Raw genomic sequence first — 27868 nt, 5'->3', positions numbered from 1 at the left:
CTATGAAAATAACAACTTCCTCCATAGTTGGCATTGACTGATGTTTGGCACAGGCTAAAAATTCTGTACGGCTATGCAACTCTAGTATTCCTTACTCTTTGGTAATTGTATAATGAATAAAAATAAATACTACAACAACAACAACGTATGAGCTCTCATATAAATCACTTATGTATACTTGAAGTAAATATCAACATTCATACATCATTTAATAACATTTTACATAATTTGATTCTCTTTTTTTTCTCATATAGATTCTCCGGTCCTTGGTAATTGCATCCACATGAGCAGGCAGTGAATGCTCTTCGATCCCACCATTACTATTTGATCAATAGACACTGATAATTAATATTGATATACGTATATACCATATGTATACGGTGTCTTCTTAGATGATGGGAGCCACTATCCCTTTTTTATGAACAAATTTTGAGACAAACGCGTCAAAAAAGAAGCTTATAGGCTAAGATACTTCGTCCACTTAAAACCCTAAAAATATAATAAAACAAAAAGAGATGAGAATGAGAGGAACAAGAGCAAAGTAAACAAAATAAAGCCTCTTCTTGCTTTCCTCCTTCCTCATCCTCTTTAATGCTCTTTTTTCTTTTACTTTCCTGGCTCTGGTATTCCCCTAGGTGTGATTCTCCACCATCTCCCTAAAGAACCCATTAAACTTTATAAAAGAAAAACCACAAAAAGGATTTGAACACCATGGTTTTCTCTTCTATTCCACTCTATTTAGATCCTCCCAATTGGCACCAAGTAAGGCTTTTCCTCAAATTTCAGCCACACTTAAATCTCAACCCTAAAAAAAAAATAAAAAAAAATAGTTAGCAAACCACAAAAGAGAATTATTTATTCCTATTCCTTGTAATATCTTCTTGAATATACCAGATTTTAACTGAATAATTTTTTCTTTTTTTGTTCTAGCTTCTTGATTAATTCATATATGTTTTGCAGCATCCAAATCAACATCAAGCAAATGGCAGTGAAAGTACTCATCTGCTTCCACCGCTACTTTCACAACCACAACCACAGTCATCTCACGGTGCAAACCGGGGTCAGCCGGCAAAGATACCGGTACCGGCACCGGAAACAGCTCTGAAGTGTCCTCGGTGTGAATCCACCAACACTAAATTTTGCTACTACAACAATTATAGCCTCTCTCAACCTCGTCACTTCTGCAAGACATGTAGGCGTTATTGGACAAGAGGGGGTGCTCTAAGGAACGTTCCAGTTGGTGGAGGATGCCGTAGGAACAAGAAGAGCAAAAGGAGTAACTCTAAATCTCCAGCATCTAATGAAAAACATTCACTTCCCAATTCCACAAGTGCAATCCCTTCAGGTGAGGTAATTGGTCGTTTCCCACAACCAAGTAATAGATCTTTCATGTCCTCGTCTATTCAGAATCTGAACCACTATGGTGGTGTTCAAAACATGAGCCTTGGCATGCGTGAGATCCAAGCACAGAACAATCATCATATGGGGTTTGGTCTTAGTTCAACTGGAGGAGGAGAAGTGGATCAGTGGCGCTTTCAGCAATTTCCTTTCTTCAATAATTTTGAGCCAACTTCAGCTGTTTCGTTCCCATTATTTCAAAGTGAAAGTACTGTTGATCAAGCAACCGCTGGTAATTTGGTTGGAGATGTTGCCACGACTTCTAGGGTTACTAATTTACCACAGCTTAAATTTGAATACAACGGTGGTCAAAAACCATCTCTGAATATCCCAGAAAATAACCATTACTATTCATGGACTGATTTATCTGGTCTTGCCTCTTCTTCCACTAGTCATCTCTTGTAACTTTGACCGTTCATACGGTCAAAAAATCTTATCACTTTTCAACACCATGTGGCACCATCTTTGGTGGATCAGAGAAAACACTCCCGAGTTAATCAACTCAGGCATGGTAGAATTTGGTGGTCTTCTTCTTGTATATTTTCTTTGTCATTGATTTTATTTATGTTTTTTGGCATAAGTCGAGTTTCTTATGTACTATTTGTGCTTTCTTTGTATAACAGTGTGCACGTATTGTTCTATGTGTTTGCTATATCTTACGTTATGATATCATTTGGGTTCAAAATTTTCTCCTGAATTTACTTACACTTACCTGCTACATCGCGCTTGGTAGCTCAACCTAGTCCTAGTGCACAAGTTTTTTCCCACGTAGTATAAACCAAAGTTTTTAATTTTTAATTTTAATTTTGGTAAGCCGATAAAGCAGAGTTATCAGGAAAGAAGAAAAGTGATAATGGTACAGTACTAAAGAACGTGCCACTCCACGTTAACATTTATCGAGGCAGTGTCTCTCGGGATAAGTTTGTTAGAAATTTCAAGCTTGAGCACTTTTTTTATATCTTGCAGCCACAACACAAGTTTATATTATCTTAATTTTGAGAAATACTCTTAATGCAAAGTTTTAAATTTGGTTAATTTGGACACAGATAAATCCCATGTGGCTGATTGTGATCCTGATTATTAGCGAATTGTAGAAAAGATAGTTCAGATGACTAGTCTGAATATTATGGTTAGTCACTCTTTCCCTCTTCCTCTTTGTTTTTTTCTTTTTCTGCTGGTTCTTCTTTTTCTCTTCCATTTCCATATAACTTGAGTGCCACAGTCATTTAATGTCCATAGCTCTTTACTTGTCCTCTAAAGTGTGGCAAAATCAGGATTCCGAGGATGCTCGAATCATTGTACGTTTGAGCAGATTCGTGTTGGGCTGTTTTTGCTTTTTGTTTTTTTCCCTAAATTTAAATTTTCAGTTAACAGTTTCACCTGTCCAAGCTCTATATCAAGAAGGATGTGTGTGAATAGGAAGGAAAAAAGAGATAGAGAAAGAGAAATTAAATGAAATTTAATATACATTCTTCATCTGTCAACTGCCAAGACTTATGATGATGTAATTATCAAATTAGATTCATAAGATGGGACATGCATATTTGTTGGATTTGAGGTTGAAAGTTGAAGTGAGATGGAACCAATCTTTAGAATACGCCAAAATCCCACTCAAAACCATGCAATTTTGTACTCGACCAAACTGAAGTGGGTGAGTATTCTAGAACTTGTTCAGCAGAATGATGCAAGATACATAACACCCATAATTAATATGAAAAATCCTTTTGGGCCATGCTATATTATACCCTTGAAAATTAAAAAATAATTTAAAAGACTGGTCAAAATTATTGTGACCTTTTTCTACGTATCATTGTAATTTCTCTCTGCCTCTTTGGAGTTATCTTTGCGCTTCCAAGTTAATTAAACACAGGTCTTCAACACTAATAATTAAAAACTTTATTATTCTAATCCCACTGAGAATAATATAACGAAATTATCTTATAAAAAAAAGAAAAAGCATTGATGATATAACTTTTCTAAGGACCAATAATAGTGCCTTTGAAGAACGAATAAAGCAACAAGACCAGCAGAGACCAATTCAGACAAAAGCTCTCTCCATCTCTGTGCTGTCAGCTAGTATTGGGAAAATGTCGGTGTGAGTGAGTCACAAAGAAGAAACGTAGCAAGTTTTGAAGGAAATTAAAGAAGTAAAGAGCAGTGTGGGTTAAATTTGCAGCTATATGGTACGGATATGAATCAAGAAGGGGCTCAAAAATTCATGCATGCTTTCGTGGAATGGAGTGATATACCCCTCTTTTTTACTTCGTTTTTGAACAGTGCATTGAGCATGTATAACTGGCCAAACATGCACCGTTGATCGTTTTGAACTAAGCGTGATCTTTATGGGTTGCAATATTTGCTGCTTCTTTTTTTTTAAATTTTGTATACCGACCCAAATTACTTTTTTTTCGAATATCCCAACAAACTTTAACTCTTTAAGTTGACTATAGAATTAATCCTGAGTTGAGATTGAGTTATAGTTAAAACTCATCGTCCCTCCCAAAAATATATTTGATGGGAATCGAACTCATATATGTTGTCAATTTTGGTATTCCACTGAAACACGACATCTCGATGTATAGTGGTAGTATCACACTTTTCTCTTGTGGCAGTGGTCAACCGTAACGGTGGAGAAAACACAAACATGGACAACTCAAGCCCCACAGCAATCGGGATTGCAATAAGGAATGCGTAGTCCCAGAATCAAACAAAGCATCAAAATCGCTCGTTAGCTTTCTTTAATTTGTCTTGTCTCTCTTTCCTTTTCCTGCTTTGTTTCCCTCTATCATTTGCATCTTCTAATTCTTTTTCTCCTTCGTCTTCTTGCGTTTCTAGCATTTCCCTTCCTTTTTCTTTTCACAGATGCGTGGGACCTCGCACATCCATGGCATTTACCATTACCAACTTAACATAGATAGGTGCAAATATATTTGTTCTAAATGCAATACTATTTGTGTTAATGAGTTCCCCTGGGAATTAATCTATATAGTATATTGATCAAATACTTAAATATCGTGAGGTGCGTTATTGAAATGTCAACATCGTGTCATCAATAGGTGAAATTATATTTTGATAAACTATTTACAAAAATTGAGTATATGTGGAATATATTTAAAATAATTAATTCTGAAAGTTTAAATAAAGTAAGAATGAGTTTATGCTTGATCATGCATAGTTGCTTACTCAAAATTAGTAATTTTGTAACCGTAGGTTTTTTGAATAAAATTTAGTAAAAGAGCAGTATTATTGGATAAGAATGACTTTTTATGAAAATTGTGTTAGGAATTATTTTGAACTAATAACAAAAACGATATTTATATAAGCAAAGAGAAAAAATCATTTTGTAAACGTAGGAAAGGTAGAATTACTTATATGTAAGACTCAATTGGGTAAGTTTGAGAAGTAGATTTCAAGTTACAAATTGACAAAACATGGCGTGAATTGCGGAGCAAGCTGGATTGAGATCCGAAACTCATCTTCATTAAACCAGTCACATTTGTTGATGATTGATTACAAATTGATTAAGTAATCATCTAGCTCAGGCATGTTGTGTGAAGTCATTCCCGTTTTCTTTTTTGTTGATTGATTTGGTGATTGGATTCGATTGGAGTTAATTGGAAGTAGTTACTTTTTTTTTATACAAGTGAAAATTGAATATATAATTATCTAATACAAACTATTAAGTCTCTCGTTATTATACCAAATCTAATGACTTAATTGGAAGTAGTTATTGAGACATAAATAGATAGCAAAAAAAAAAAGTAATTATTACCAACAAAGCTCAGTACATTTGATAGATAATTGGGTTCTTTAACTATGCTGACAGGGGTTCGATTCCTGGTCGTGATATGGAAAAGACTTTGTTGATAGAGACAAAACTTACTCTAATAATCTTTATACCTTTAGGGCTTGTTTGGAGCACCTGATAAAGAAGATAGGATAGGATAACTTATCATATCCTACTTTTATCTCTTGTTTGGTGGGTCAATAGGTATGATTAGCTTATCCTATAGTCTCATTTTATCATATCCAATACATGATTTCTTATCTATGGGGGGAGCTGGGTTAGAATTCAACAAGATAGGATACCAATATTGGATACCCAATATATCCCCACACCTTCCAATATATTTGTATTTATTGCATTATATTTAGTTTTTTCTTTCTCTTTTCTCCTTCTACATAATCTTATCAGATTGCTAATCAGGTGTTCATCAAACACATGACATGATATAGGCTTATCAGCCCCATATCATATCCTACCCTTAACCTATCATGTCCACCAAAGGAGTTCTTAGGGGCATTGTTGTTAAAAACTCGATTTATCACTACGATTTTACGTTCTTATGATTTTTTTTTCCCCAGAACGATTTTACTAATATTCCAAACGGTTTTACGTTTTTACGATATTTTTACATTACAATTTTACATTTTACGATTTTTTAATCCTCTTCCGATTTTACTTAAGATCTCGATTTTAACAATATTGTTTAGGGAATTATTAGTCTTCGTCTGGGGATATTTTAAGTTATATTCAAAATAAAAAATAAATAAAAGAAAGTAATCATTGACGTCCGTGGGGGGAAAATAATTGATTTTGTGAATGGGTTAAACTCAAATATGGCCCAATGAGGTATGTGCATTTAGGTAGGGTCACACCTCACATAGATGAAGTAAGTGTCAGTGGCGAAATTAATTGATGTATTTCTGGTATGCAACGATAAATTTCAAACTTAAATAATAAAATCAATGTGGGCACCTACTTAATCACTAGGGAACCTGTTATTAGGTCACCTAAGAGATATTGCTCATCCCCCGTATCAAAGAAGCTTAAGAAACCTATAAGAAGTTAAAATGCAGTGATAAGCAAACTGTATTAAACCTCAAAAGACATTACATATATCGCTTCATGTCAAAATTTTTTAATAATATCCCTAAATTTATAAAGATACCCTATGAAATAAAAATTAAATAGAAAAAACACTGGATCCACTCATATTAAAATTTTATATCAACAAGTCATATAAATTTTTTATGTCTATCTTTCTCTTCACATGTAATAATTAGGCAAAGTTCAATTATTATTAATAAAGATAAAAATAAAAATTCACATCAACCTCTTCAATTCCTTTTGTGGGCAGCAGTACTTTTCCAACCATCTCATCCTAGGCCAAAGACATAATTTACCTTTTGAAAACCAAAGCATTAATTGATTGAGTATTACTATTTTGCTCCCCCTCCAACACATCTTCATTTATTACAACACATAAAACATACTTATTACAGAGACTAAAGACTTAATTAAGCTAGTTTCGTACCAAAGGAACTTAATTAAGCCTACATTTAATTAGAAAATAAAATATACTTTTTTCCTTTCAATTCAAATAGTTAAGAGGCAAATCGTTATAAAGTACTCTCATTTCAAATTAAATCACTTCTCTATATATTTTATAAAAATATAGGGAAGAACAGATTGGTTTGCTTGAGTATTTTCAATGAATATCTAATTGATGAAACCCTAGAAAAATATATTTAGTTTAAGGAAAAAGTTGTGTCATTTTAAATGACACAAATTGTGTCATTTCATAGATATAAAAAGATATAACTCACATCTTTTTTTGTCTTTATTTATTTTTCCAGTGGGACTCACATCTTTATGTCTATAAAATTATATAACTTGTGTCATTTAAAATGACACACACTTTTTTCTTAGTTTAATTTATATAACTTAAAGAATCTTAAACTTTTTTGTTTTCAAAATATTTACATAAAACTAAGACCATAAGCAAAATTACTGTCACGTACATCAACCTTTGCCATGGCAGCCACCACCTTGATTGCATTGTCGCCGCCACTCGTGGGATGTAAATGAGTCATGCGGCCTATCAATGGCGGACCTGTACTATTGCCCATGTGGACAGTGCAGACACTAACTTGCAAAAGTAGCTATTTTTTTCTATTAAAAAATTGATCTATTTTGCTTCTGGAGTTGCCAACTTATAAGCAACTAAATGTGTTCAGCCTCTGAAATACTTATAACCTGTATGTTTGAATAATAGATATGTTATACTACATTCTTTAAATTAATTATTAGAAGGTATGTTGTGCAATTCGTAATCAATTTTAAATCTTCCACACAAATACGCAAGTGCACGTGTCACAAGTAATAAAGGGATGTGTGAGTCCAAGTATCGTTCCCACGGAGATAAGTGTCAAGTAATGATTATTTAGGTGAAGAAAGTGAGTAAAGTGATTGATTATGATTGTTGGTTTTGTAAAATAAAAGACAACTAATAATAAGAAACTAAAATAATAGGTATTAAGATGATGGATGAGATATAGGTCAGGATCAATTTCCCTGATACAGCAATACTGATATGATGCTTTAACAATGCTATATCGATGTTTAACTAGTAACCAAACACTAATGTATGCTGGGACTTTTGGCCAACCTAACATATATACCCAATAATTGATTCCCACATCTCTATGGCCAAACTAATCACTGAATTGTTAAGTTCAAGTTCTAGGTTATGTGGTGTGAATGATCTCTCTACCCACAACTTAATTAAGTTAATTTAACTCGATTAATCCACACTATTCAACAAGGGTCTGGATTCGAAAACCTCTCGGCCCCAACCTCCTCAATATCACATATGTATCTCTCGACATGCACACATGAATAAGATTAAGCAAACTCGTTGAATAACTAATTAAACATTAACATAAACAAAGTTTAGGCATACATCTCAATGTTACAGCATAGGTACTTTATCACCTAACCTATGGAGCAATTTAGCTCATAATGGAATTAAATAAAACAGAGAAAAGAAAGAAAGAATTCATTGGAAAACAGAAAAGAAGTTGAAAACAATTGCTGTAGGAAGACGTCGTCACTGCCTTGCTCCAGCACTGCCCTTCCTATTCCAAGAACCTCACTATCTCCCTCTAAAACTCTCCTCCTTGCTTCTGAACCTTCAACCTCTCTAACTATGTTTCGAACTGTGTTTCTCTCGTGGAGGAGCTCTTCTTAAATAGGAAAAATAGTTGGGCTTTGGGCTTTAGGAGTTAAGAGTGGAGATTGTTGAATCCGGTTGCTGCAGCCTTATCTTATCCCTAAATTCTTCGGCTGTTGGCACTTGAATGGATAAGATCTTAATCTTCTTGATTATCTTGTGCCAATATTGTTGTTGACCGAACAAGAGTTTTGTTGTCATTGTTCTTTGGGATTTTGGGATAAGACTCAATCCTTGAAATCGTCCTTGATCCTTGGGATTTTCGGATTTGTTGGCACTTAATTGGATAAGATCTTTATCTTCTTGGTTTTCTTGTGCCAATGTTGTTGACCGAATCAAGGTTGTTGTCCTTGTTCATTGGGGATCGGATAAGATTCAATTTTTAAATTTGTCTTTTGACCCTTGTGATTTCTGAACTAAATCTCCAGAAACTTCCCTTGCTTGCTGGTGTATTGTTGAAGAATAACTAACTTTTGAAATTCAAAAGTTCGGTTGTCCCTTTGTCCACGCTGTCATGCTGTAGCGCTTGCTATATCATTACTTCGTCAGCTTCTCTACTACAGCATTCCTACGTCAATTTTCCCTGCGAAGACAAACATTCAACAAGTCATCTTTTCTTACGCAAAATCAAGGGATATTGTCTTATTTTCCATACTTAGTCATTTCAAAGCGCTTAATCATAAATATACAATAATTAGCTCAAATATCATGCAAAGTGGCTAACTTATATGGAATTTATGCAACAAATTCATCATAAAAATAACAAATTAACTCTCATATGGGAGAGTTATCAAGGTAAAAGAGAGAAAATGGAAAATATCATTTTCATTGATTAGGTGATTAATTTGTACAATATGTGAGCTCTTATATAGAAGAGCATAACAGAAAAAAGAGAGATCTATAATATCATTGAAATACTAAACTACCCTTATACCTAATATCTAATACTCTCCCTCAAGATAGAGAGTAAACAAAGAGAACTTCCATCTTGAAGAAGAAAAATCAAGAAAACATAATAACCAAATAACAGGATCATCAGCTAGTAAAGAAACAGTGCTGGAATGGACATCAGCTATAATGTGCTGGAATGGACATCAGCGAAGAAAAAAAGGGCTGGGATGGACATCAGCAACCGAATATGAACTGCCGGGGTGGACATCGGCAAAATCAACTGTTCTGAAATAAACTTCAGCAACATGAACAATGCTCCCCCTGAATAGGAAGCCAAAATAAAGCCAAACAATGGCAAAACCAAATAACAGAATGAAAAATAACATAAAGAAAAATAAAAAATTACAGAGTGAAAAATCCATGAATAAAATCCATCCAAAACTACAATGATGTATTGCAATAAAATTCACAAGCTCCATGAATATTCAGAAACCTGCAAAATGAGAAGAAAAAGAGAGAAAAAATAGGAAGATCTGGAAATAAAAACATATTAGAAGAAACACGTCCCAGAGCAAAGAAAAAAAAATGCAGATTAAAAAAAAAACAGAAACGGGCCGGAGATATGAAATATCAGAACAGAAAGAGAAAAGGGCCACAGGAGACCAAAAACACAGATCTGAAAGCAACACAGATTTGGAACAGAAATGGCCGGAGGAATGGACGATGCGGCCGAAGAATCAGACACAGTTGGAGATGATGACCGAAAAAGAAGGAGACGCCGCCGAAAGAAGAGAAACGCGGCTGGAGGAGAGAAAGACACGATAAAGGTCCACAGAGGTCCGATGAACAAAATGAAGCAGATCAGGGACGATGGAAAAACGAAAAATGCAAAAAATAAAAATGAAAATGAAACAGATCTGCAAGAAAAAAAATGTAATAGAAAGAGAAAAGAAAAGAGACACAGATCTGGATGAAAAACCCAGTAGATCTGGAAAATTCGAAAACCTATGGGAGAGAGAAGGAAGAGGGTTCCGGCGAGGGAATGCATTGAAGCGGCGACAAGGGAGGAGAGTGGTTGACGTGTTGGAAACCGAAGCTGAGAATGAAATAAAAGGAGAAGCCATGAACAAAATAAAGCTGAGAAACGAAACGAAACTCTATTGAGATTTGAGTGTGAAAATGGACATAGAAAAATAAAGGAGAAAGAGTAGCTCTGATGATAAAAAAAAATTCACAGATCCGGAAGAAAGGAAACAAAGAAAAAAAATAATGATTGCAGCGGAATCTCCATTCACGGAGGATAAAAATGCTCTGATACCATATTAGAAGGTAAAAGAGAGAAAATGAAAAATATCATTTTCATTGATTAGGTGATTAATTTGTACAATATGTGAGCTTTTATATAGAAGAGCATAACAGAAAAAAAAGATCTATAATATCATTGAAATACTAAACTACCCTTATACCTAATATCTAATATTAATATTGTTGTGCTTATATTTGTGCCACTGTGCTTATATTAGTTTAGATTTACTAAGTTGTTACTTTCTCTTGTCTTAATAGTTGGTGTTGTGGTCATGTACCCAAAAGTCACATTTTTAATTATTATATCTAACATTTTGCAAATGCAAGATGAGGCTATTTACCGTATATCCTTTCATGGAGACTGTGCATGGTGAAAGTTTTTTTTTTAAAAAAAAATCGGTCACTAAATGTGCAGACATAAATACAATTTCTTGGTACGCCACTGCGGCCTATAAGGGATTTATAGTCCGACTTACATCCGATCAAATTTGACCTTTTATATGTAGTAAAATAGAACATATTCAAGAGGCTTTTTTGTACAAGACTTGGCTAAGTCTATAAGCTGCCTTATATCATATTATTTATTTTAATAATTTTGAATAATAAAGTAATAATTTTTTAATTATTGAATACTTAATAAGCTTATTAGATTAACATGTGTAGGCCAAGTCTTTTGTTTTTTAAATATAGCTCAGATTAAATTTATAATTTGGGCCTACATATAAGAGAGACTTAAAATATTTTACTCAAACTCAACCTCTTTAACCTTAAACCTAACCTGATGCATCCCATTTATACTCCTAGCCACTCGCCATCGTTATTTAAATAAATCAAAGCGCACATTGGATGTTTGTGCCTCAGTAAGATACAGAGAAATTCAGTATAAGCTAAAAAAAAAAAAAAAAAATTCTCAATCGGATTGCAGATACACAAATATTTGATAGGTACAGCGTAATCAAAACTCTGATAAACACCAATGAAACAATAACAAAAAACTGTAGAGCACATGAAACAACAAAGCCTTAGACCAAGACCATAACAAGACTGGATCCAAGAATTATTTGAAGGGAAAAAAAAAAGAGTTGACACATAAAATGGATTATTATTACCACTTGAACAGGGTTTAAAATACGATTTTTTATCACAAAAAGATAAACAAAACACGGCAAAATTTGAGATAAAGAAAAAGTTTGATGAAACAGGAGCAGCATCGGAGAGAAACTCGGAAACAAAGTCGAGACATATAAGACTGAAAATACCATGAAAACCACAAAAGGGAGCGAATTGAAGAAGAGAAAGATTGGAAAAGGAGAGCAAATGAAGTGTTGGTAAGCAAAACCTCAAATTTGAAGATGGGTATTGATCTAGCTCCTCTCTGGTGTGTCCATTTCCAGAGTGTGAGAGAAGGAACATCTTTCTCTACTTCCCGTGTCTATCGGAACATAGGACGTGCAAATAATATTTATTTTTGTTGGGAAATCCTTCTAAATATTGCCTTTCACAAACTAACCTGTTCAACAGGTTACAGGTGGTGAATGTCAGCCATTGATCTAAAATTCATGAGTCAGTTTGCTATTTTGCTATTGCACAAATACCAGCATGCTGTGCCAAAGATTATACCTCAACCATGACCTGAATCGTGCCCCTTCTGCCTTATTTTTATTTTATTTTTTTTACGGACACAAGGTTCTTTAAATTCTACAATAGCCAAGAATGCAGATCGGGCATCTATTATTTCTACTTTACTAGTTCACGTACGTAGAGAATTTTCAAAGTATGTGCTTTAGTGTGAATAGATGAAACATCTCTCCATTAAAATCTGAGGATGATTACAACAGTGCATGTTACAATTATACATTTTCCATGTCAGACGCTTCTCGCTCATTGTCTTCACTCTCCTTCTCCCTTTTAAGGCCTTTTGGATTACATCTATTTATATCACACAAACAAATGAATAATTTTGATGGAGTCATCAGGTGATCTTCCACCCTTTCCTCCAAATAGTCGCTTCTTTCAACACTTCAAAAAGAACAAAAGAGAAACAAAACGAACGAAAATGAACACAAAATATCTCAGCTATCATCAAGGTTAGTAATAGAAGGTAGTGCGTTATCCTGGCTCTGAGCTTGAAGCTCAGTTTGTGTTTGAACTTCTTCCTCATGCTGCTGCTGCTGCTCAAGGAACCTGCTCATACGCTCAAGCAATTGTGCAGCTTTTCTTTTGCCTCTGTCAGTTCCATTCTGAGCTAATTCCAACAATGGACCATTCACCCCTAGCTCATGAGCCTGAGCTAGATATTGTTGATCACCAGAACAAAGGTGCACTAAGACGGCAGCTGCATTCTCTTTGTTTCTTGGGGATCCATTCCCAATCACCTCTACCAAAACAGGCACTGCCTCTGCAGAGCGAATGGCGGCCTTCCCATCAGGATGGCTAGCCAATATTGCCAATATGGCTAATGCTTCATCAACCATTCCCCCACCAGGTTCTGTCAGCAGTCGCATCAGCGTTGGAATAACACCAGCCCTCACTGCCTTTCCCTTGTTACCCTGGTAAATGCACAAATTGAAAAGTGCTGTTGCAGCATCTTTCTTACCCCTTTGGGTACCCTCGCTCAGCAGTGTCACTAGTGGTGGTATGGCTCCTGAAGAACCTATTGTAACCTTATTTTCATCTATAACTGAAAGGCTGAAAAGAGTTGCTGCCGCGTTTTCCCGAGCTTCCATGCTTCCCTTCTTGAGCACATGAACTATACCTGGAACTGCCCCTGCAGATATGATACTTCCTTTGTTATTTTCACATATTGAAAGATTCAGAAGTGCTGTCACAGCATGCTCTTGAATGCGGGAGTCCGGCATACAGAGAAGACCAACAAGAAGAGGTATTGCACCAGCTTCAGCAATAGCCACACGGTTATCTGCATTTCGCTTCGCAAGAAGGCGGATCTCACCCGCAGCTGATCTCTGGTCTTCAGGATTGCCAGATGTGAGCTTTTGAAGAAGATTTTCAATCTTACTTCGCTCAGCTGGTGAACAGGTAGATGCTGATTTACTAAGTCGAGAACTGCTGGGTCGTTTTGGTGGTTCTATGCCATTGACCTCACACCATTGTGCTATGAGGCTTCGTAAGACATAGTTGGGTGTGAGAACAGTACTAGAGAGGGTCTGCTGTGTTTTTGGGCATGTCCCATGCCCTGCTTCCAACCACTTCTCTATACAAGAACGCTCATAAGTCTGCAGCAGACAAGAGAACATGACGAGTTTTAGTGGGTAATTTCACAGCTATAAGCAGACTGACTCTACAGCAGAAGTAAAATGTTAATAGTGAGAACTGGAAACAGGAAATGGCAATTGTATTGCATATTTCAGTTTAAAAGAGTATTATGTGGGAAAACCTTCAATTTTTACTTAACTTCCCTAATTCAACAAATATTTTTGTTCCACTGAAATCTATCAATTTAAAGCAAATGTCCATGCAATGAACCATCCAAAGCTCAATTGCCGCTAAAGAAAGATTTGGGAACTGAATTATATCTTAACAAAAATTGTTCAAGAGCAAAGTGCATTTTGCTGCAATTTTTCATTCAAGCAGACATAGAGAGAAAGTGGGCAGATAAAAACTTCCACATTGGGGGGACAGGAAGAATAGTAATTAACTTCACTATCTTCAACTTTTCTGTAAGAGGGCATCTTAGAATATATACCTGTCCAGTTGATACAATGACAGGATCCTTCATCAATTCTAGGGAAATTGGACATCGAAAATCATCAGGGATTGCAGGGGGCTGGTGATTCATTTCATTTTTCCCCTGTTTACAACAACTTGAAGAGAGGCTGTTTCCTCCTACATTATCATCCACGTCTAGATTTTCTGTTTGAGCGCTCTCCTTTATCTTCTTCAATAAAATTGACATCTTCTCAATGCTTGACCCTGGATCCCCACCACTGGCAGCCACCATCTCATGCAAAGCTACTGACTCTTGTGTAAGATCAACTATTCCATTCAATTGCAATTTTTCAGCTAATCTCCGTATAACAGATGAATCTGTTGCTGCATCACTGGTCTTGTCGTAGAGGGACAAGAGATCCTCATACAACTCAATATCAGGTGCATCAACCCTTCCTTTGGCTCTCGTGAACTGGGCAAGAACAAGCTCAACCTGAAATGTTAGGGAGAATCAAACATCAATATGTCAATACTCAGCACCACAAAATAGAGATAAAAAAGCTCCACGGTGGCGCAGAGTCCATTCTATTCTGAACAAATAACTTGAAGGGTGCTCAGTCGACCAGATTTTTCAACTTAATTCTGGTTCAAACATACAAATGATACAATAGCTAAAATGTATGTATCATAACATAATCACTAAAAAATAAAACACAAGAAGTACAAAATACGCAGTTAGTTTTAAGAAAGGTAACTTATATACATATTTCAAAAATATTGACACAAATTCCAGATGACATATTTTTACCTGCTCCTTAACTTCATCAGATATGTCAAGTTTATCATAGGAAATTCCACCCAACGCTTGTTCCAACTGAGCAGTCACCTCGTGGAATTTATTCATAATTTGGTCCCTCTCAAGAACCTGCAAACAGGAGTTAAGAAAACTGAATCAACATCTATGGAAGAAAAATTCATCATATTGAAAGCATGTTTCCATATCCTCTATCCAAACATCTCATTCAAATTATCCATAATAATCAAGCGGAATTTACAAAGGAGACATCAGGAAGCAACCAAGATTAAAATTTAAATCAAGGATAAGAAATGAGAACACCTCCAATAAACCTGTAAGAAAACTTCCCCTGTACATAAGCATAATAAAATATCAACAAATAATAAATAAGTAACATTATTAGATTTCAAATAGTACAAATATCTTAAATTTCATTACATAACTCAATTTTATTTTTGCAACAGAACTGGATTACTTTGGCCATTTCAAATTCTCGCCAGACGTACAAAATTAGGCAGCATTCACAATATTTACGAGTCAATTGTTGTAACCTATCTATAAAGAATATAGGAATGCTTGAAATACTTTGGACACCATAAAGACACATACCCTTCTTCGTCTGCACTTTTACTTTTAACAAACCGGATCAAGCCCAACACATCAGAAATCAGAAATATTGAAATTACAGACAAAGCATTAGTAACTCCTCTCTACCAAAATCAAAGCACTAGCGAACCATTGTGACTGAACCACTGGATGCAAGATGAATTTTTTTTTTCCGCCAGCTTGATGAACTTACTTTGAATTAATCAAAGTAAAACAAATCCAAGAATTTGAAATCCAACTGTCAGTAGGCTAAAGAGGGTTTAATCAAAGGGACAGTGTTGTTCATGATCCCTAGTATAATATTAGCCTCTTGGGAACCATATTTAATAACAAATATCACCAAGCTTGAAAAGGGGATGTCCATTTTTTTTGGCCTTTCAGCCGGAATAAATTCAATGCATTCAGGCATCTCCCTCCCCTCTGGTATAGTGCATGTGCATGTTTGACTGCATTTGTGAAACTTTGCAAGACGCCAAGACTATATCTTCGAATTGTTTATGTGAGATGGGGAAAGCATCTCAAGATAAGAAAGAAAAAGCATCCGGAATTGTTTTAGTCAAGTTCCTATCAAAAAGCTCCTTCTAAGTATTACAATTGGAAATGAAGGAGAGAGTATTTTTCTGTTGATATCTAGGTCCAAACACACATCAAGAAACCTGTCTGGAACCAGTATTACAAATTGTCCTAGGTCTTGAACATTTGCAGCTTCTATCCAAAACATTAATACTATACCAACTTGGAATTTTTTTATTTTATTTATATTTTTTACAATTTTAAAAAACAAAATAAAAATCTTTACTTAATACCCAATTTAACGGAAAGATCCGTACTAGATAAAGTAATACTCAATCAGCAAGTATAAATGCAATCCAGAACGCAGAACTAGTGGAGAGAAAATGGATCACAAGGACCAATAAAATGTCATTCACAATCAACACTTGAAAGAGACATCAATTAGGAAAGGAAAAGAAGATATTCTATTGGCTTGAAAACCAAAATAAGCAAGAGCAAACAAATATTTGCGGCATGACAAGACATTCCACCAACAAATTGTATCTAATTTGTAGGTAGATGTGGAACAGAGACTGAACACAAATATTAATTGTAGAATTTCTGAAGTAGAACTTACTTTTTGAGAAGTACTTTGAATCACATAGATTTTACACTAGAGTCTAGACAAACAATAGTGTTTCCCCCGTCTGTCTAAATCAACAAACATACGCATTAAAGGAGGGGAATGGGTGAGAGGGACAAGGACCTTATCTTGAGCCGTGGTAACCTATTCACCATTGAATTATGTTACACACTGGCTGGAGCAGATTTCACGTAGCAGTAAACACACACATCCCCGGAGAAACAATTTCCCCCATCATATTCTATCAGAAAAAATGGCATCTAAGAGATAAATCAATGTCGAATTAAGTATTGCAGCTCATGAACCAGGAATAGCCCTTTTCCTAGAACCGAACAAAATTTTCAGAAAAAATAAAAATAAAAAAATCTCATAGGAATTAATTAAAAAGAAAAAGAAAAAAAAACTTTGCTTATTGCATTTCAAAAGTTTTCCCCAAATCTAGAACTGATACACAACATTGAATTTAAGTGTAGTTCGAAAACTATTTTTAGCAAAAAAAAAAAAGAAATTTGATTGCTACCCCAATAGTCATTTGCAATGAGGAAGCAGAAATAAAAGTTTAATGTTTCACTTGCAGTGACCACCCACTTACTCCATTCCATAGTTCACACGCAAAAAGCAGAGCAAAGAAACATGGATTCGGAAATGCAAAAGAGCATTGAGAGTGAGAGATAATACGCACAAACCATGTAAATCTTGCTTCCTTCACTCCCGAATCTGAGGAGTTCCTTGGCCGATTCCATAGCTTTCTTCAAGGAAAACATGGCCGTTGAAGTCTCCTCAGGGATTGGCTTATTGCTATCCCTAATCTCTTCGAACAATGGGGTCAATAGCTTCAGCCTCCGCACCAGGTTGCAGTACTCTTTCTTCACCGTCGACCTGTAATCTGAGATCGCCGATATCTCACTCACCAACTCAATCAGGCTCTCAGCTGTGGCTTCCTTTTCAACCTCCATGGCAGCGCGTGAGAGATTTCACAAATTTACCAGATCTCCACGACACGCACCGTTTTGCTTCCCCCTAACTCAACTTAACACAATTCCGGTGGAACTCGGGGATTGCTGGTCATTACTCGTCGTCAATGACAGAATTTTCAGAGAGAGAGAGAGAGAGAGAGAGACAACGTTTGAGAGAGAGAGTAGAAAAAGAAACAGACGCAATGGCTATTGTTTTGTGGCGCGGCTGAGATAGATGAGTGAGCTAGTTTTTAGATTTCTCCACAGCTTTTATTGACTAATCCAATTAAGTTTGGCAGTAGTAATATAAGAGCCACAAAAACTGAAATAATCTTGTAACCACTGATTAAGCTCAAAATAATATCGTGCCGGTTCATCTAGATACTTGTGGTAGCTAACCAAGATTTTAAAGTTAGGTACTTAGGTTGGGATTTGGGATTGGCGAATGAGTGTATAACTGAGAAATTACTACTTAAACTTATTTTATACATATTACATAAGTTAATTACATATTTATAATATGAGTTTTATCTCTCTCATCTTGCACGAAAATTGGTTCTTGTATAAAGAATATTTGATGTGGGGTCCATTGATATTATTTTCTCTCTCCTTATATTTGTTTCTCTCTTCCAAAATTTTTTTATGTAAAAACCAACAGTATTTCCTTATAAAATAAGAAAGGTAAAACCCTTATAATATAATTAAGTCTAGTTACAAAATGGTGGATGAAAATAGTTGATAAAGATTATTTCGTGTGCTTGTACAACTTAGACACTTGATTTGGACCAATTTCACATGGGATATAAGGCTCAGTCCATGAATAGCCCAAAAGGTTCAATGACTATGACTTCAAAGCTCACGACATGCCTCATCCAGCATATATGACATCCATAGGTACATTGACACACGACATCAGTAACTCATGATTCTACGGCTACTTGACATCAACAGCTCAAAAGTCTACATTGATCGTAATAGCCAATGACTAAGGGACAAGCACTTGATCCCAGCTACACCTATAAGGCATAACCCACAAATACATATCATGTAAGAGCCACTTCTAAGTAGCAATGAGATTAAATGCCACCATACTAAGACGGCAAAAGCATGACACTCATCCACTATATAAACAGAGTCTTGTAACCTGAGTATAATCTATTTCATCTTAACTATAACTCATAGCTCATACACTGACTTTAATATTAGTCTTCCGAGCCAACAAGACATCTTGCCTCAAATCCTTCAACTCGCAGAGCATCTCGTAAAGTTACAAAGCATCTCGCGGAGTCATCATACTGCAACACTCATTCCAGCAAAGATCTAGCCAAGCTATTGGACCAGGCTCAATCGATAACTTAGCCCAATTATTATTGGATTGATGAACACCTAAATCAAATAAGGTGTAATATGCGAATAGAAAAGAGATGCATACATGAGAACAAGAGAATTGGTGACTATAAATCCATTCACAGAGGATGGGACATAGGCATACAATCAAGTGAAGCTTAGCATTGGTGATGTACACAATCAAAACAAGCCATCCATGTAACTTAACCACAACTTAGAATGCTCGTTGGACATTGGGGCGTTTTGGGTATATATTATTATTTTATATCAGATTATTGTATAATTATAAGGTTTGATGTCTCTCTTATTATAGAGGATAAAATTATCATCTACATACATATAAAAGTGTGTATGACCTATATGGATCCATGTGAAGAGAAGAAAAAGAAAAAGAAAACATAAATTCCATACACTTTTATGTATATGTAGGAGATAATTTTATTTTCTATAATATAAAAATATTAAAACTATAATTATATGTGTCAATCATCAATTATATTATTTTTTATGCAAATCAATTTAATGCGGTTTGGATCAATGTTTAAATCGGCTCTTCAAACATCGTTTTTTATCACACAAAAAACTCTAGTTTTAAATTAATAATACATTAATTTGTAATTGACTTAATAGAATTATATTTCTGAAGAGCAAGATCGACACTGCAAATGGGTTGGGAGGCTTGTCTTCAGATTGGCGTGGCTCACTCGGCTTCGGCTAGTGAACTTAAGGGTCGGTTAATTCGGTTAAACGAACTGCGGTAACTCGTACAAGAACTCCAACCAGTCTTCGACTGTCTCTGTGTCATGACTGTGTCCCCGACCGAACAATCGAGTAACCTTGTCAAATTTTACCTTTGTCTATTTCCATTGCTAGGCACAATGTGCTTTCGATGGAAACATGAAAAGGTTATTAGTCTCAGTATCTTCTGTATTTTATCTTGTCTTTTTCTTTATTTGTGCAACCTGAGCAATGACCGTTTAATAGAGGCATTAAAAATATCTGTGATGGTTCGTGTACAGCCTAAAGTTTGGACGATGCCATTGCCCATTAATAAGAGAATTTTGATTTTCTTATGTGATGGGAGAATTTTTTATGGAGTTCATATATATTAAAAAAAAAAAAAAATATTGCACGAAAATTGAAAGGTCACTGATAAAAAAAATCTTTGATAAAATATTTTTCTTTAATAAAAAGGGTCATGTGAGTTTTCCAGATTAAGCCAAAAAGCGAAGCCGAAAAGAGCAGTAGTATTATTTTTATAAAATTATGCGTAGACATTTACTTTCTTTTTGTTTCTATCCTAGACTCCTAGTCGTGCTTTTTCTTTTTCTTGAAAATATTTTAATACTGTATAGAAAAGTCATATATTCATAATCTATTTAAATATCCTTATTCAATCACTTTCAGCCACTTACTATCGGAATATGTCTTTAGAGCTAACTGCTCTTTGAGACAGATGGTATATTAAACTAAAGACAAAAAGAGACTAATCCCCACAGAAATTTAAAGTGCAAAAACTTATATACTTATAATTTATTAATATAGATTTGACACTCACAAAAATAGATAAATAAACGAATGTGATAAGATTTGTAGAATTCCTGTTCCTTTAAAAACCGACTTTCGTGTATATTTTATGTTTTATTTTAATTAATTAAACAATTTTAAAATATAAATAATGTTAGTAGTATATTTTTTGACCTTTTTTTATTACTGTTAAGTAAAATTTTGTTAATTTCACTAAAAGAAGATAAGAAATAATGATTAATAAATTTCATCTAATAATAAAAAAGTGTCTGCTAACATTTTTAAAAATAAAATTAATTAAAATTTATTATGGCGATAGAATCATTTCACGAGATATATATATATATATATATATATATATATATATATATATGAGGTAGGATCCTTTGACACCAGTGTCAAATTTAAAATTTGACACCTCATTCGAGAGTCATTAGATCAAAAAAGATCAATGGTGTCACATGCTTATAAAATAGAGTCGTTGATCTTTTTTGATCTAATGACACTCAGATGAGGTGTTAAATTTCAAATTTGACACTGATGTCAAAGGATCCTACCTATATATATATATATATATATATATATATATATATATATATATATATATATATATATATAGATAGAGATTGTTAGTTTTAGGTATGAAATAGTAAATATGTCTTCAACTGAGTTTTTTAACAATGTGTCCTTATCATGTTGGACATTGCCTGTAACATCTTTGTCTCGAGCCAGTTCAATTAACATACATATGATACTAAAACATGTATCAGCGAAAGACTTAACTTATAATCTTGCATTAGTTTACGAAAATACAAGCTAACTTTTTCCTTTTCTTCATTTTGTTTCACATGATATATAGCCTTACGTTCCTTCTTTAGCATCAGTCATCATTTCTTTTCTAAAACTTTCATCTCTTATCCATGATCATGTGTAATGGCCCTTGACCATCTGAATGTGAGAACAAGTGTCAATCCACACGGAGTCTAAATTCGGACAGCGTAATAGCTGTAAACCGAACAAATGGGGATTAAATCCCACTCTCATAATACATACCTAATAAAATATCATCTTAAACATATCATATAATCATATATGGTCCAACAACGGACCTAATACCCATCCATGGACGCATGCATAACTGGCTATGTGCCACTATGTCTAATAGCATACATATCTCAGCACATGCACATATCTGAGCACTACATCATCATATAACATGCCTGAATACACAAATGTACATGCATCAAATAGGAAAACATGTACAAGCATATATAGACCCTATACAATATAATGGATCAAATATCATGATCCCAAAATGAATAGAACACTACTAAACGATAAATATATGTCCTCCAAAATAATAGCATCATAATGCTACACACGGACCATGTCTTTATACAGTGATGACGAATCATCCAAAAAGCACATATCAATATTGCACCTCCAGCCACGATTCGTATCTTTGCCCTCACAGGGCTCTCCAGTTAACTATATACCTGAAATCATATCCCCCAAACGGGGTTAGAGACGAATCTCAAGTAAGCTCCAGATTTATGGAGAACTCTCCATACCCTGGGTCCACTTCCTGCATGAATGTCAGATACATAATATACAAGGCATCATATAAGAAAATATCTTAACTGAACAAAGCATATACACATATCTTATCAGAGATGTACGCAGTCATTCCCAAGGGAGGACCCCAAGTGAAACTCAACGCACGTAACAAATATCATAACAGAAGTGTACACAGTCAATCCCAAGGGAGGACTGTAACACCCCGTGTTAACTCGGTTTGCTAACATGTCATCGTATTAAGCCACACTTAATTTAAATATGCGGAATAACTTTTTTACTTTCAATTATGACGTCATTAATCTTAGCCAAGTTGATTACTTAATCAATTTCATAAAAATATCACCTGTATGTAAATTGCAAAAGACATCTAACTGAAATACCTCATAAAATAATTAACAATGAGTATCTAAGTCACGGATCTATAACATGTAGTCTGGACATAATCCTGGTACATTATTCAACTCCAAACTAAAACAGTAAAGTCAAAACATTGTGGCATAGACAATCCTCATGCTCACCAAATAAGGCAACAAAGCCCAACAGAGTCAGAAATCAAATAACATAACAATAATATAAAGCATGTCAGCATCCAAAACATATCATCATAAACATCATATATCTCAACTAAGCTCCGGCCTCCTGCCGCCAGAGGTCTCAACCCCCGCATTACCTGAACCTGAAATAGTGCCCCAAACGTGGGGTGAGATCTCTAAACAGAAATCTCAGTAAGACAAGGGGTCCTCAAGGATATTCCACCCCAAGCTCACTTACATGTGCAATATAAGTTCTAAAAGCAGTAATTCAATATCAGTTCCAAAATCAGTGCAATGCAACAGATATTCATGTCATGTGTGTTATAACTATTCTACTGATTAGAGAAATGCAAGAATACGTCTGTTACCCACATAATACCAGCCCATGTTGTACCCGCCCACAGGACCACCCCATGGCTTCCTGTTTAGACGGAACACCACATACATATTATATAGCTTTTGCACTTAACAGTTCAATAACATTTCAGCAAAATAATACATAAAAACACATCATGCATATAACCATCCCCCCATGGGACATGGTGGAACAAACAATGGCTAAACCGAGGACACGAAAGCTTACCTTGCAAGCTAACAATCCAATGCCAAGAGTCCAATCAAAGCTCAAAGCCCAACACAGCAGAATCACAATCTGATTTGGGACCAGCAATCATATCAATAACCATAGCTCATAAGCATAAACATTAAGACAACGCTTCTCTTTTACGTTTCATGTCTTAAGGCTTCTCACAAAGTCACAAGCCCTTAATCCCTTGATTCTGACTTAACTTAGTCATTATAGAGGTTCAACTTACACAAACTAGGGTCCACAAACCCATAACTCAGTTCTGTATGAACAGTACCGTTACTCTTCACGCAAACCCAGAATATCCGAATATTTGTCGGGGCAATATCCGGATATCAACAAACCCCATATCCGGATATCAATATCTGGATATTATATTCGGATATCAATATCTGGATATCATATTCGGATACTTCGCGACAGAACGCAGTTCTGCATTTTGCGAGATATCACTCCAAAGGTTGGGTTTTTAACCCGTTCCAACGTTAAAGCACGCATTTTTAACCTCTTTTAGGTTCATATACTGATTACATACTTGTTTAACTCATTAAACATGGCAAGACTCAAACTTTAACCCATTAAAATTCATGATCAAGTTAAGGAACATACCCAAAGCTTCAAAACAGAAGCAACAAAGGCTCTTGGAGCTCACTTGAAGCTCCCAAAGTCAGGCTAAGCACAACCCACGAAAATGGTGATCAAGAGAGATTCTTTCACACCAAAGGTCACTCCTTGAAGCATGAAATGCCAAGATAAAAGCTCCCTCTTCACCAAACTCCGAAAACAGCCCTTCCACTCCACCAAACCAGAGTCCACAACTCAGCAACAAGCTCACAACCTACCCCCAATGATAACTCTCTCACACACCAAGTGTTTAGGAGAAGAGAAATGGAAGAAAATGGCCATTGGCTCAAGAAAAGGTGAAGATAACCAATGGAACAGTAGCAACTGATCAACCACCCCAACAAGTCACATAGGAATGCAAGGTGCCTAGGATTTTGGGCCTAAAATGAGTATTTATAGTCACTTAAGCCTTAATCGCACAATATTAGCGCTAATTGCTACGCTTAGCATTTTAATCCCAAACTTTGGAATCTGAACCTACTCATTTTTCTAAGATTCTTCATATTTTTATTTATTTTTCGCAGCACCTTTCCGGTACGCGCTTTTCCATAGCCAGTATCAGTTCTGGCACCCGTTCTTATTATTTCGACTTGAAACTTGTTTTACAAGTCCTATATAATATTCTAGGAATATTCATGCACTTATTATAATTTTCCGGGATACTTCATCGGTACGCATTTATACCGAGTAGCAGAACCGGTATCTGCACTTTTCGTCCGAAAAATGACTTTCAACATTATTAATCACGTACCATAATTATTTAAGCCTCATAATAATTATTAGAGTCAATTATGAAATTATTTCTTAATTTCTCATAATTATTTAATTAACTTCCTTAATTAACGGTGCAAGTTCTTACAAGGACTCCAAGCGAAAATCAGTGCATATAAACTTATTTACGAAAATCATCACAATAATCACATCAGAACAAAACATATCATATCAAAGATGTACTTAGTCATTACCAAGGGAGTACCTCAAGCAGAACTCAGCGCACATGTTACCAAAGGCGGACCCTCAGCGAAGCCACACATATAAGAGATGTACAAGGCATCATATAACAATTATCATAACTGAACAAAATATATATATGCATATCTTATCAGATACGTAAGCAGTCATTCCCAAGGGAGGACCCCAAGCGAAAATCAGCGCACATGTTCCCAAGGGAGGACCCCAAGCGAAACCAAAAACATATCAGCGATGTACACAGTCATTCCCGAGGGAGGACCCCAAGCAGACATTAGTGCACATAGGATCAATGGCCAAAGATCATCACATAACATATGTGTACACGGTCAATCCCAAGGAAGGACCCAAGCGAAAATCAGTGCATGTGGTTCCAAGGGTGGACCCAAGCGAAACTCAACATATAACAGAGATATACACAGTCAGTCCCAAGGGAGGACCCCGAGCAGACATCAGTGCATATATAATCAATGGCCAAAGATCATTTCACAAATCACATCAAAACAAAACATATCATATTATCATATAGCTCTGTATGAATGCATCTATATCATACATATCATACAACCCGACCACAGTCCGTACACTATGGCGGATCACAAAGTAAGAGCGAACCCCATCAACATAGAGCTTACCTCTTGGAGCTTTAACAATAGTCTTACTTGTCACACAAGTCACTTATCTTCCTCCAAAAGAATCCAAATGTTCGAAATCCCTAGGCACACCTAGAGATGATTCAAAACAAAACTCAATAAAATGATACAATGCCATGTAATTATACAAGACACACACTTTATTGCTTTCACCTTTTCTCACAAAGCTTATACCAATTATATGCCAACCCACAAGTCAAGACCATAATTCTTACACTCACATATTAGACCATTTTAGGGTGATTACTAATTCAACAAGAAACCACATGGTTTCATGCTTACACAGGTCCTTAGAATGACATATCCATGCCTCTAAAATACTCATTACAAATTTTAGAACATCCTAATCTACCTAGACCTCATATGGCCTAAGCCACATACAAGGAAGGAAAGACGTTCCTCTCTTCGTTTTCATATAATTCATAGCTTAACATACTCTTGACTTGACTCTTGCGTCATTTAAACATTCACTTTATCAAACATACACTTCCAATATTTTTCTTTAGCCCAAATGAGCATAATCACCAACTTTCACATAAGGGCAACCTATAGCAAATGTATAAAGGTGATCAACAATTCATACAACACAGGGAACGTTAAGCTATTGGCTAACAATTTCACATATTCTTATAAAACACAACTTACCCCTCTTTGGTAAAATTTCAAGAATCTTTATCTTGAGTAGATGTTGCTTCCAATGGGTGTTCCTCCACCACAATGTCACAAGGAACAACTCTATAACATGAAATAATATCAAACAACCATTATTTTTCCATCCAAAATCACTATTTACGTTGTTACTATTCATCCAAAACCTAATATTCTCATTTCTTCATGAAAACTTGAAAATAGTTGGATTTACTTACCACTAAACACCCAATAATGGAAAAAGGAACGTTCTTCAAGCTTACATAAACTCCAAACCACTCAAAATCCCAAAAATTCAAGAATATTTTTGTAGCTTTGAGGTAAGTGATCTCTCTTTAAAATGCTTCCTAGACGAAAATAAGGGTTGGGCTGTGATCCTCTCAAAATTCTAAGAAGGTTTGGCTTTGGAACGACTCGATTCCGACAAGTGTAGCTCAAGTTATGATTTTTTCAAGTTTTTCTCTCTTCCTCCAATGGCTTCCAGGAAAATGATAAGGAAGATGGTTGATGGTGTCTTATGTTTTTAGTGACCTACTGTACATGTTTTATTCATTTATGCTTATTTAACTAAAGTCAACAATTCATTAAATGACTATTTGCCCATTTCTCCCAAAAGTAACTTTGTGGCGTTCCCAACCAAGGAATGACATTCCCTCCATGGGAACGTCGTTCCCCATTTGGGAACAACTTATTGAACATCGTTCCCACATGAGAACGTCCTACGAAATGTCATTCCCGCTCCGGGAACGTCCAAAATTCATCAAATCAAAATCTAATTTCATTTTTCCGAGTTCATTTATATTCACTTTTATTTCCTAAGGAACAATATTAGTAATTCACAATTGGGTTTTTGCACCGTTTTTAACGAAATGAACTATGAATCACTATTGTGCACTGTTTGCACGCAAAATCGTAAAACTTCTAAATTTATCATTTTTATCTAAAAATGACTTGTTTGGCATATATTGGACTGCCATATACTTATCACATCATTTATTCATTTCTAGACTCTATCGGTCGCAAGGAAGCACAGACACTTGTAAAAACAGGAAGAGTCGGGTCCGACACGCTCCGACACGGCGACACGCTCCGACACGTTCCGACACGGTGTCGGACACACGGTTGACTTTTTCCGACACGTTGACCATTCCGACACGCGAATTTGACCGTGTCCGACACGGTCAAATGGCATTTTCGTAATTTTTTTAATTTTTTTTAAAAAAATTGAATTTTTTTTAAAAGTTAAAATATATTAATAAAGCTTCCACCTGATCATATCAATTTTATCTTTTTGTCTTTTTTCCCCTTAAGTAGATAAGAGATCATCTCAGCATCATTGTTGTCAATTCCTATCACGCTCTTGTTGTATTTTCTTCTCTCGGATCTCTCTCTAATATGATTTGATCTCTCTATATGATATTATATCCCTCTCTCATCCCAGTTCTTATTTTTTTATTAAAACTTCCATCTTTATAACGTGTTGATGGGTATTATTAATTTAGTTTCATTTTTTTGTTAAATTATTAAATATTAAATGAAATATACACTATATAAATTAAAAATATTATTTAATATTAATACGTGGCCCAACGTGTCAAAATTCATAATTTTTTAAGATTGTCGTGTCGGAGTGT

The 27868-nt window shown here is 35.2% G+C and overlaps 2 protein-coding genes across 4 annotated transcripts; one reads left to right on the top strand and one right to left on the bottom strand.

Annotated features, from left to right (window-relative positions):
- Positions 1-525: 525 nt before the first annotated feature.
- LOC133302819 (dof zinc finger protein DOF3.6-like) lies at positions 526-2486 on the top strand. Of its 2 annotated transcripts, XR_009750387.1 has the most exons (3): positions 526-762; positions 961-1909; positions 2445-2486. XR_009750387.1 is itself a non-coding variant. In XM_061502645.1 (2 exons), exons 1-2 carry the CDS (start codon positions 712-714, stop codon positions 1801-1803), a joined length of 894 nt encoding a protein of 297 aa, XP_061358629.1. In that variant the 5' UTR covers positions 526-711; the 3' UTR covers positions 1804-2041. The 2 variants fall into 2 exon arrangements, 1 of the variants encoding a protein (XP_061358629.1); XM_061502645.1 differs by lacking the exon at positions 2445-2486 and having other exon boundaries at positions 961-2041.
- A 9935-nt stretch (positions 2487-12421) lies between these two features.
- LOC133302809 (U-box domain-containing protein 13-like) lies at positions 12422-17994 on the bottom strand. Of its 2 annotated transcripts, none has more exons than XM_061502631.1 (4): positions 17500-17994; positions 15085-15201; positions 14314-14769; positions 12422-13843 (listed from the first exon to the last, which is right to left on the bottom strand). In XM_061502631.1, exons 1-4 carry the CDS (start codon positions 17767-17769, stop codon positions 12683-12685), a joined length of 2004 nt encoding a protein of 667 aa, XP_061358615.1. In that variant the 5' UTR covers positions 17770-17994; the 3' UTR covers positions 12422-12682. The 2 variants fall into 2 exon arrangements, with proteins under 2 accessions (XP_061358615.1, XP_061358616.1); XM_061502632.1 differs by having other exon boundaries at positions 17496-17576.
- Positions 17995-27868: the final 9874 nt, after the last annotated feature.

Source organism: Gastrolobium bilobum, unplaced genomic scaffold (assembly GCF_033153095.1).
Source record: "Gastrolobium bilobum isolate Gb01-03AN ecotype WA unplaced genomic scaffold, APGP_CSIRO_Gbil_v1 utg30383, whole genome shotgun sequence".
In the NCBI taxonomy this organism is placed as follows: domain Eukaryota; kingdom Viridiplantae; phylum Streptophyta; class Magnoliopsida; order Fabales; family Fabaceae; genus Gastrolobium; species Gastrolobium bilobum.
This window is presented reverse-complemented; position numbering and strand designations above follow the sequence as displayed.